The following is an 11,582-nucleotide window of genomic DNA, read 5'->3' as shown; positions in this document are numbered from 1 at the left end:
CCACCAGAGTCAAGCTATCCTGGCTGATGAGGGGTGAGACCTCGAAACTGGTCCTAGGATGTTTCTGGTCCAGGGGAGGACCTGTCCCGTCAGTTCGGGCTGGACTGTTCCCATGAGGAACAGGGTAAAGACTGATTTGCATATGGCTGGGTCTAAACTGGAATGGTGCGGCGAACAAAAAAACAATGGATTTAACCCAGATATGCGACTTGGGGTGACTGTTCAATTGATTCAGCATTCCATCCATCATCTGTTCTTTTCTCCATTTGTCACCCTAAGTGGGAAGGGTAATCCAGACGTGGGTCCCGTGCTTGCTAAGCTATCCTGGCTGATGAGGGGTGAAACTCTCAAACTGGTCCTAGGATGCTTGTTTCTGGGCCAAGGAGGACCAGACCTGGCAATTCGGGCTGGACTGTTCCCATGGAGAACAGGGTCAAGACTGACTTGCATATGGCTGGGTCTAAACTGGAATGGTGTGGTGTGCAAAAAAGAATGGATTTAACCCAGATCTGTGACTGGGGGTGAGTGTTTGATTGATTCGGCATTCCGTCCATCATCTGTTCTTTTTGCATTTGTCACCCTAAGTGGGCAGGGTATGCCAGACGTGGGTCATGTGCTTGCTATGCCACAAGATTCAAGCTATCCTGGCTGATGAGTGGTGAAACCCCAAAACCAGTCATAAGATGCTTGGTTTTGGTCCAGGAAGAAAGAGACCTGGCAATTCGGGCTGGACTGTTCCCATGGGGAACAGGGTCAAGAATGATTTGCATAAGCTGGGTCTAAACTGGAATGGAGTGGCTTTCAAAAAAACAATAGATTTCACCCAGATCTGTGACTGGGGGTGAGTGTTTGATTGATTCGGCATTCCATCCATCATCTGTTTTTTTTGCAGTGTCGTCTGTCCACATATCAACATACATTTGAAAGTCAATGACACCTAGTTCATACTCTCATTTTCAGACAAGACCTTGAAGACAAACATGTTCACCGCCTGCATGACTCAAGCGGCTTACTAGATGAAAACCAACTATCTCAAGCCCAACACTGACAAGACAGAAGTAGTGAACTTCACAAAGAACACCTTGCCATGGGACTTCACATGGTGGCTGGCCAAACTCGGACCCTCACCCACACCCAGTATCCATGTTAGGAAACTCAGAACAATTAATTTTTAACATCAAACTGGACATGACCTCACAAGTGAGCACTGTCACTTTATCCAGCTTCCACATCTTTAAGATCTTCAAATGGCTCTCAAGCAACACTAGAAAAACAGTCACTCATGCCAAAGTCACCAGCAAATTGGGCTAGAGGAACACCCTCTATGCCTGGATCACCAAGCAACTCACTAGAATAGTATAAACATTCCACAACTCAGCAGCTAGACTCATCCAATGCAGACACTGAACCAGATAAGGAGGATGGGCTCATCTACCAAGGAGCCAGAAGTTCATAGAACTCACTAGTTCTCTGGCAAGTAATATTGAGTGAGCATCATGTAGTAACATTTGTTGATGGTCGATTTGGCTGAAGTTGGCCCTTGGGAGGATAATGGAGTGAAAATTAGCATTTCAATAAGATGATCAAAGGACACATATGTCAGACAGTCTCTCCTCCTCCTCCATGTATTCTGTCAAGAACAATGGCATTGACTGAAACTGGCGAAGAAGTACAGGCATGGGACAGCAGCCTGCAATTTCCTAAATTCTTAATAATCTATCAGTAGACCTGAGAAGCTGAGTTATCAAGGACTAATGGTCAGACAGCACTACTGAGTAGCTGCCAGCTATGAATGTGGTGTTTGAGAAATGAGGCCTGCATGAGGCCCTCATTTTGTGTGAGTGACACCAACACACTTCCTGCTCAGAAATAGCATTTGTTCTTGCAGCGCATAATCTCACTGTGCAAGTTATGTGTGCACCATTGATTAAGCAAGCAATCAGCAGGTAATTTTTATGTCTTACTAATGGATAGCGCTTAGCTGACTGTTGCCAAAGACGTATTCTGGACAACAGAAATACTTTCAGCGAGCTTTGAGTCAGTCCATACCTACCATTGATTGACTTTCTTGTTGATCTCATTTGCTTGCCTCTTATTTGATGATTTTCCTTCCTTTTCTTGTGTTTATCTGACCACTGCATCATAGGTTTTTTATTACCCTGTTGAACAGATGCCCTGTAATAATATATAAAAAAAACACACACACACAAGATGATGGACTGAATGTTGCACAATGGCAAAACATTTACCCCCAATCACAGATCTGGGTTTAATCCATCGTTATTTTGCTCACCAAGCCACCCCAGTACAGACATGGCCATATGCAAATCAGTCTTGGCCCTGTGCCTCATGGGAACAGTCCTGCCCGAACTGCCAAGCCATGTCTTTCCTGGACCGGAATCAAGCATCCTAGGACCGGTTTCTGGCTATCAGCCTTCTTCAGCCAGGATAGCTTGACTCCAGTGGCTTAGTAAGCAAGGGACCCACGTCTGGGCATACCCTTCCCACATAATTTTAAAGTTGTGCCAAACAGGAGCCCTCAAAATGGGTCTTGCCCAGGACCCCAAAAACCTTAAAATGAAACTTTAAAATAAGACATATGCCCATCATTTATGTAGGCCAGTTTGAGGAGATTGTCATTTATCACATCTCTAATCCCTTCAAAGTGAATATTTCTCCTTGGAGGCGATATATAGATGATGTTCTTTGCATTTGGACTGGCTCAGACGATCTCCTGTTGACATTTTTTGCTTGGCTTAATCAAGCTGATGGTTGCTTGCGTTTCACTTGGTCTTATAGTAGGATGTCTGCCGTCCATTTGGACGTGGATATCACAGCTGCTGAACATGGGTTGGTCAACAATGTCCACCAGAAACCTAGCGACAGAAACTCCTTGCGCCACTATCGCTCTTACCACCCAAGATCCCTCTGGGATAACCTCCCGGTGGGTAAATTATTGAGATACCGGCACAATTGCTCTTCAACTGAGAAGTTCATGGAACAATCGGATGAGCTGGTGGTTAAATTAAAAACTAGGGGCTATCCATCAAAAACTATTAAGCAAGCACATAAACAAGCACTTAATACTCCCCGCGATGCATTGCTCGAGAGGAACATGAATACCAGAACAGACTGTCTCCTTGTTGTCACTACCTTTGATCCATTATCGACCAAAGTACGACAGATCGTGCGGAAACACTGGTCTATTCTTGACACGGGGACTAATAAGATGCCTCCCCCGCTTTGCTTTCAAAAGGGCACCTTATTTGAAAGATAAATTGGTACACACCCGTGCTATATTGACATCAACAGCATCTAACCTCCCTTTGGGTCACTATCCATGTGGGGGTTGCACTGTATGTGGACTCACAACAGCAACTAAAAGTGTTACACTGGAAAGTGGTAGAGTGTTGCACCTTAACAGCTTTAGCAACTGCAACACCAGTAAGGTCATCTACAGGTTAACATGCAATTGTGGACTACATTATATTGGTTTGACCTCTAGGAAGGTCAAGATCCATATACAGGAGCATCTGAGTACTTTTAAGACAAAGAAGTTGACAACAAGAATGGTGCAGCACTTCCTAGAAAAACAGCACAAACCCCAGGGATCTGAGGTGGACTGTCCTTGAAAGAGTTATGGGTGACACCCACAACATTGAGTCCATTTTGGCCAGAAAGGAGGCGAAATGGATCTTCTCCGAGAAAGCCGACATGGTTGGACTGAATGACTCCATTGAGTGGAATAAATGCACAAGATTATAGTTGCAGGGAATGTAATGCATCCTTTAACTGAACCGTTGGTCTAATCAGGATTTTATAATGGTATACAGTGGATTACGAATGCGTAGTGGCGCTGGTACGTTGAGCACTATATTGCATAAGCAGGCAGACATGACAATTAGCAAAGCAACCCCTCTATGCACAAGTTTATTGTTGGTGATGCCAACAGTGGCTGGTGTGTGTAACTAATTGTGGGATGGTTTTAAACAGCTGTAAGGCTACAATACGTCTAGATTCAATAATCAGTCATAGGATCACTATCAGCCACATCTATGTTGCATAGCCTTGAAAAGGTGAAGGGTACTGAACATGGCAATAATTATTAATGCCTAGAGGGGGTTGCCACTAAACTTTAGATCGGGTGCCTTTTAAAAAGATGCGCTTTTGAAATACATACTAGAGACTGAGACTGTGTGATTGTCACATTATAATCACTGGCTACAGGCTATAAATAAATATTTATGTGCAGGCGGCTCTGCCTGGAAACCGAACAGTATTACTGTAAATTCACATTATCAATTGAATTCTTTAACTGATTGGAAATAACATTTGATTAGGTGAAATTCAAAAAGCGCTATATTTGACCCCTTTAAGATGGCCGACAGATTCCCAGACGATCCATACTGTTCAAAAATGGCCGCCAAAGTGGAGTTTAGCCTTGCGAACCACATGGTGGGCGTGGCCTGTAGCGCGATGGTGTCAGGATTTAGGTAGGCTGATCTGCCAGATTCCGGCGGTACCGAAGTAAGGACCGGACGTATCCGGTAACGGTAAGCGCGCAATCTGAAGATGCAGAGTAAGCGGGAGGTGCAGCACAGTTTTTTATAGCCTGGAACGCATGGTGTGTAAACGCGCTAGTCCTCCACATGATGCCTGGCCATACGATGCGAGTGCTCGGTAACGAGTAGTATGAGTGTGAGATGTTTTTATTTTGGGCTCGAAAGAGATATGCGAGCTTGGTGTGGTCTTGCAATACGGTATCCTTGCAAGATAACAGGTGTGATAATCTGCAAACACTCATGGCATACTGAAGAGAATAACTGCGGTGCAACATTCATCCATAGAACAACGTAGCGGTTGACATCAACACAATTGGTTTAGTCTCCTTAGATGGGAGGCGAACACGAGAGCCTTATAATAGTGCAAGTTCTGGCATTTAGCTAGGAAACTTATTTTTTAAATAATTTCTCTGCAGGTGAAAAGACTTATGGGCATTCACTGCGGGAAATCACGATCCTTTGACGCATACTAGATTCTCCTTTTACATATGGTTACAGGTATATGTTATGGATGCAACCTTATGGTACGGGTAACATCTAAGATCATGAGTGATGATACAGTAAATCTGTATTAAGCAGAGTGTATTCACAGTCGGCGCTTCTCTCTTGTTTTATATACCATCATAAGTTTGATGTGAACCTACCATGAGACTTTGATTTGGAACCCCAACAGCCCTGAAGAAGCTGCCCAAAACTTTCCCTTGGCAACGAAACATGTCGGCGTTGATTAATTGATCTTGGTTTGAAGGGAACCATTTTTAATCTGGGAAGCTATCAGCATCAAATAAAGTTAGTTTTAGCTAGGTACCTTCACCAAGTTTTAGCAGTGAGGATTGCCTGTGTAGATCCTCATGGGGTTCATTGGTTAGACATGCTATTAGCATGTTATCACTTCTATGTTTTTATAGTTTGGGTTTCATGGTTTTAAGTTTTGGTTATTAATGCACACACACGTTTCCTTATTTTCTATGGAAAGTTGGTAACCGATGATGATAAGTGGACTTGCTGATGAGTACCAGCTAGCAGTCCCCTTGGTGTTACTACCGTGAGGTGCCTCCTTTCCACTCCACAATTTTTTTCCAAGCACTTTGAGTGGATTATGATGGTATAACAACTTTTTTAGAATTAGAAAACACCACAGCTGAGGAATTTAGTTAACTCCGGGAGTGAGTTATAAAGTATAGCTCCATGGCTGGATACACAGATTTAGGTGTTACACCGATTGATCAGGCCTTTTGTTGATTTATATTAGATTGGTATGTGTAACAAACATGCCCTATATCCAGACCACCTTATTACAAGTGCATTACATCCTAATACTCTCGTAATGAGACAGAGGAGATATCTGTCACGTTTGTGATGGAGTATTCATCTGCCAAACTCCAAACCAGGCCTTACATTAAAACACAATATGATATAATGTTGCCTTTGACTTCTTCTCTCTCGGTTTGCAGGTTTTTGGCTTCTTCTGTTCTTGAAACCATTCATAATTGTATTTTACTGTAGCACTAAACAATAAAAGTTGTATCACAATCTGTGACAGTGTTCAATGAGCTGTCACGTCACACTGTCAGGCAGGGCAATGAATACAGACTCTTGATGGGGAGCACGCATTTAATGTTTATTTCTTTGGACAATTGATGAGCATGAATTAGCAAATGCAGAATAATTATCTTGAGAACATGCCTTCAGATTGCTATTTTTGGTTTTCCATCAGAAATGCTTTATTCATACTTGGGGTTCATGCTGGTTCACATAGACTACAATGGGTTTGGGCAGTGTTGTATTGATGTTTGTGCATTTTTCCAACTTTACTTGCACTTTCTGCCTGGTGCAAACGTACATTTACATTAACCGACCAGTGTAAAATTAAATTTTTGCACTGCTCAGGTGGTGTACTTGTATTTTTTTATTGCATCGTTAGTCGTTATTACTGTAGTTTTCACACCGGGCAATCAATAAAAGTGTTTCTCAACTGATCAATTGTGCAGATGTTTTTTGCATTGGGGAATTGGTGCACACAATTTTGTACTACCAGTGAGTGCAATGTACTTTTTGCACTAGTCAGATGATTCCAATATTAACTTATAATTGATAAGTTAGAGCAAATGCTTTTACACAGGTCACTAAGTGTAAATGTTTTTGTACTGATTAGTTGGTGTAAATAATTGTTGCAGTGGACAGTGTGCGAAAATATTTTTTTCACTGGTTAGTTGGTGCACATGGTTTTTGTGTTATAATCAAATGAGGCTGATGTATTTGCAGATGGTCAGTTCCTGCCAGTGTTTTTGCAATGCTTCGTAAGCATGACGCAGTATTGAGGCCGGAAGTACAAGGTATTTTGTGGTCACAAAGCCTGTGAGTTGTAAAATCCCAGTGCGTGCTACTGCAAAATAGCTTGTTATGGTTCACAAAAGACCTTTTATGAGTCAGAAAACTCTTTCAAAATTCGGGATAGGGCTTTTGCGACCCATACCACTTTGCAAGTAGAAAAGCATATAAAAGGGATGTTCATTCCAAATTGCGAAATGATATAGTATATATCAATGGTTTGCGAAGAAACTGCAGTCACACACCCACTATCAGTTACAGAAACCTCAAAGGAAGTGAACGGGTCACCTTGGAACTCTTTCCCCTATGAGGATCATTTCGAGTGATCTAGTGGGAGCAAGAAGTGATTGCGACTACTGCCTACATTCCACGATGCCTTACCAGAGGGAAACATCTTTTTTTAATTTTAAGCAGCATCGGTCCCTTTAAAGGAAACTGGCTGCTTTCTAAAAAAATAAATAAAAAGCAGGTTCCCATTTTGGAATGCAAATGCAGGGACAGAGATCTGCTGTATCTTGCAGGTGTCTGTCTCTGTACTGGCAGTCAATAACTGGGGTTCACAAATTGTGATATACCTAATTGACATTAATCTTCAATTTACAATGCAACTTATTAGCATGTAAGTCACAATGCAAACTGCATTCCCATTCACAAACAAGTCTGTGTCTAAACTCTGTATCCCAGGTTTTGCCAATGGGAATAGTACGTTAGTCTCTTGGGGCAGATTTACTAACCTTTGTTGCAAAGCAATACAGCAACCAAAGTTTCTGTACTATGTATAGCAGCGTGGAAAACAGCACCTTATCAACTAAGATATGATGCTGGTCTTCTGTTCCCTGCTCTTGTGATCTTTTCGCTGCTTTACACCGGGGCACACACCCTTGCATCTGGTGCACACCTTCCATCAAGAATAGCACAAAAACAATGCTTTAATACTTTCCCCCCGTTGTAGGTATGCTGTACAGTGCAGCACACATGCAAGGCTGGAAAATGTGGAGAGTTTTAAAACTTGCTCCACTGTGACTGTCTCAAGGTGGAAGTAGGTTTTTGTCGCAAATCCCAGCTTGCCCATATTAGTCAATCAGGATTAGCACCAAAACCCATGGATGGTTGACTGCAACATCTATGGTACACTCCCTTGGCACTGATGCTGCATCATACTACTTTACACAACTGTCCCAGGTAAATCACAATTTGTATTAAAAAGTGAATCCCAATACAACATTTTGCACTGGGTTCGTGTTGCTTTTGTGATGCAAACTCCACTAAAAAGCCACAAGAATTGTTAGTAAATTGAAGCATAGGGCTCAGATTCTGAAACAAATTACGGGACACAGCCCAGCCCCCAAAGAGGCTGTCCTGTGTTCCATGACAGGGTGAGAGTAGGAGAGCGCCGTATTCACAGAGATATGGCACTCTCCGCCTCGCTCCCTAGCGTAGGCTCTGATTTCATTATAGCATAGTTTTGTACAGGAATGGTAACCTTCCTGTACTGAATACTATGTACAAAATACTATGGCTAGACACCCCTTAAAGCTTTTCCTGCTTTGTATATGTGCTACACAGTGCTCCACGCATGCAAAGTTGGGAAAAAACAGAGAAATGAACACATTTCTCTTTTTAATAACCAGCTTTTCAGCTGCAATACTTTTTGGCTCTACTCTGTCTACTAATGTTAGTAGATAGGGTTTAGTGTCAAAAAAGCATGGGTGACTGCATGGGAATGACCATGTACCACCCATGTAACACCCCCTTAATGCAAAGTGATGCAAAGCAGCGTTTCATGATGCTTTACATTACTTTTGGGTATTTTCCAGTGCAAAACAAGTTTTTCACTGATAAGTGAATCAGAAAAAAAAATCGTGTTGTTAGCGTCACTTTTGTGATGCCAAGCCAGCACAAAAAGGGGCCTGTTTACAAAGAATATTAGAGTGAGGAGCTATGCCAAATTTGGCACTGCCACATTCTGACATTTTTTAAACTCAGGGATGCGCCATATTCACAAGAGCATGGTACACCCCTATGTTTCCGCTAGAGCTGGGTCAGAAAAAGCTAACACCAGCACAGGCACCCTTCCGCAAGTTGCAAGGGGTCCTGTGCTGCAGAGACAATTGTTTATTTGCAGGAAGGGACACCCTCCGGCTCATAAACAATCAACAATGGCAATTTTCTCTTTCCATGTGTGCTGCAGAATGCCTCGTTTCACCATATTAATGTCTTGTAAATCTGAGCAGTGTGAAAAATCAATGGGTTTAGTGGTGTAACACCCACAGCAACACCCATTGCATGCCCCTTTGCTGCAGACAACTGTGGCAGAAAGGGGTATATTTACAAGGTGGTATTAAGTCACGCTAATTGGCTTAGCACCACCTTGTAAATATGGAAAATTGCCCTACGCCACCAGAGCATCAGAAAAAGTGACGCTCTGGTGGCGATAGGGGCTTGTAAATATGCCTCACTTTTTCATACTCTCCCCCTAGGCTTCCAAAACAGTATTATAGTTTATGCAAACCAGCAAACATGAACCTAAGCCACGATAAGTACTCTATCAGCAGTTCAAATTATTCCTAAACTTGCAAAATATGCATGACGGACCACTATTGGCATGTGCTTTGATCATGGGTTTCCTATAGCACCAGCGGTGATGCAGATGTCTTGGGTAGTGCAGATGGAGAGTTGTGTCATACTTTTCAGGTCGGCTTGCTGCTGACAGTCACTGCCCGTGTAGCAGTTACACATGAATTGATCTGCCAGTCTCTGGACCTCTTCTTCGGTTGCCTGGCCAATGACGGAATAGGTCCCAGATGCCTCTGTTTTTATTTCGAAGACCTGTGGATTCAGGTGCAGGTAATCGTTGCTATTCCATGACTTCCTGGCACAGGCTCCTTTGCCGCCACATAGCAGCTCGCTGCACATGTTTGTTGCCAGCGTCACATTTATGATATAAGGATTTAATACATCCCTCAAAAATGTATCAAGATTTTGGCATGCCACCTGTAAAACAGAAACAATAAGCTCAATTCACAAACTATTGAATGTGCATCAGTTTCATACTGGTTTTTGATGAGCAGGAGTAATGTATTTTTGCAAAAACGCTCAACATTAGGTTGTTTGTCATTCTGAAATGCAGAGGAGTGAATTAAAAAGCATTTTTGACTGGGGCTATTTTATGTATATGGTCGTAAATTTAAGGCAGTGCTTGCTCCAAACATCTTTTTCCACCATACTATGAAAACAGGAATCTGGAGATGATAACGTCTGACGAACGTTTGTTTACATTTGTTGTGTGGCTTTTTGTTGTGGTGGTGATGTGTTTTGTGCTGCTGTGTTTCTGTGCTGAATTAATGCACTGTGATGTGTTTTATTGTGAGTTGTGCCATATTATGTTTCAAATATGTTTTAAATATGTTGTGATGTTGCTTTTATGTAAGTTATTTTGTAATTTCTTTTTTATCTGAAAAACAAATGCTGCCACATTTCCAGCCAAAATCATTACATGCTTTCAAAGATATTTTAGCACATTTCCATTTACCGCTTTCTAAGGTGGTACAATAGTGCTGGTCTAGCTCTTTAAGTACCTAAGACACCAGTCAGTTCAAAAATGTAGCTGAGGTGTTAACTATATGTGATACAGCACAGAGATTCTAAGTTCAGCTCTTGGGACCCCTGCAAATATTTATAAATGAAGGCGTTTTGTACATCCTTTTGTAAAGCTACAAACCACCTTTTGATAACTTCACAGCTCTTCTCTATCATGATAAATTATGTAAACCATTGTATGTTTCTTTAAGCATTTGATATTGCAGAGATCTTAAGTCTCACTAATTATGAGTGAGACTCACACATTTGAGGTCGTTCGAGGTCTAACAGTAGACTAAATGTCACACCTGGTGAAAAGGGAAAGAAGCAGATTTCTAAATGTGTCTCTGGTGAGAGGACTGATCTATAGCAGCTTCTGAGAGATGTTGAGATTTCTAGAAGTAATTCCACCCCAAGAGAAGGCTTCTACTAAAGAGATGCTTTGAGCACTTCACAGCCCTGCTCCACTACTTTTGTAAGCCTGAAGTCCTCCTTAGTAACCCGATGGTGTTAGTCGGTCAATTGTTGATGTATTTCATTGTTTAGATCATTTCACTAGTCTTACTTCCTGTGCTGTCATTGTGCCACAGTTCACGTGCATCTCTTTCTGTGATGTCATCACATATATTAATTAGCTCTCACTCCTGAAAATGTTCAAAGCCTGAGACCTCTGATACAGCACAGACTTAACTCCAATAGGAATCAGGGGACACATTGCAGAAAACACTTTTACTGTAGCTGGCAAACCTCAAACACGAGGTGCTTTATATAGAACAGTATGGCAGCTGGGGTCCCTTAGGGACTGTATTGAAACCAAAATACGTTACAACAGGGGGTTTTAGGACATTATTGGAACAGCACACTCAGGAGTTGATTTTTTTTACATATTTACAATTTAAAACAAATATATGTAATGATTTGCCTCGTAGGAAAGATTTTTTTTAGTCAAGTGCCTGCCTTGGTTTCTTTTATGAGTGCACATCAAATTTAAAGCACTTAATATGGCCCATTGAGTCAACGTTAATTTTGTACTTGTTTTGTTGTAAAGTGCTATCAAGTCATACGTTTGGTTCCACAGTTCGACAGCCACTATAGATCTTAAAATCTAAA

The 11,582-nt window shown here is 41.9% G+C and overlaps 1 protein-coding gene across 1 annotated transcript in view; it reads right to left on the bottom strand.

Annotated features, from left to right (window-relative positions):
- Positions 1-6,175: 6,175 nt before the first annotated feature.
- LOC144822924 (hyaluronidase-5-like) overlaps positions 6,176-11,582 on the bottom strand; it is a 426,042-nt gene continuing 420,635 nt past the window's right edge. The window contains exon 4 of the mRNA XM_078680963.1: positions 6,176-9,887. Within this exon, the coding sequence (XP_078537089.1) occupies positions 9,510-9,887 (378 nt within the window). The 3' untranslated portion in view covers positions 6,176-9,509. The remainder of the gene's footprint in view (positions 9,888-11,582) is intronic.

Source organism: Lissotriton helveticus, chromosome 1_1, assembly GCF_964261635.1.
Source record: "Lissotriton helveticus chromosome 1_1, aLisHel1.1, whole genome shotgun sequence".
Classification (NCBI taxonomy): domain Eukaryota; kingdom Metazoa; phylum Chordata; class Amphibia; order Caudata; family Salamandridae; genus Lissotriton; species Lissotriton helveticus.
The sequence above is the reverse complement of the archived record's forward strand: the minus strand, read 5'-3'. Positions and strand labels throughout refer to the sequence as shown.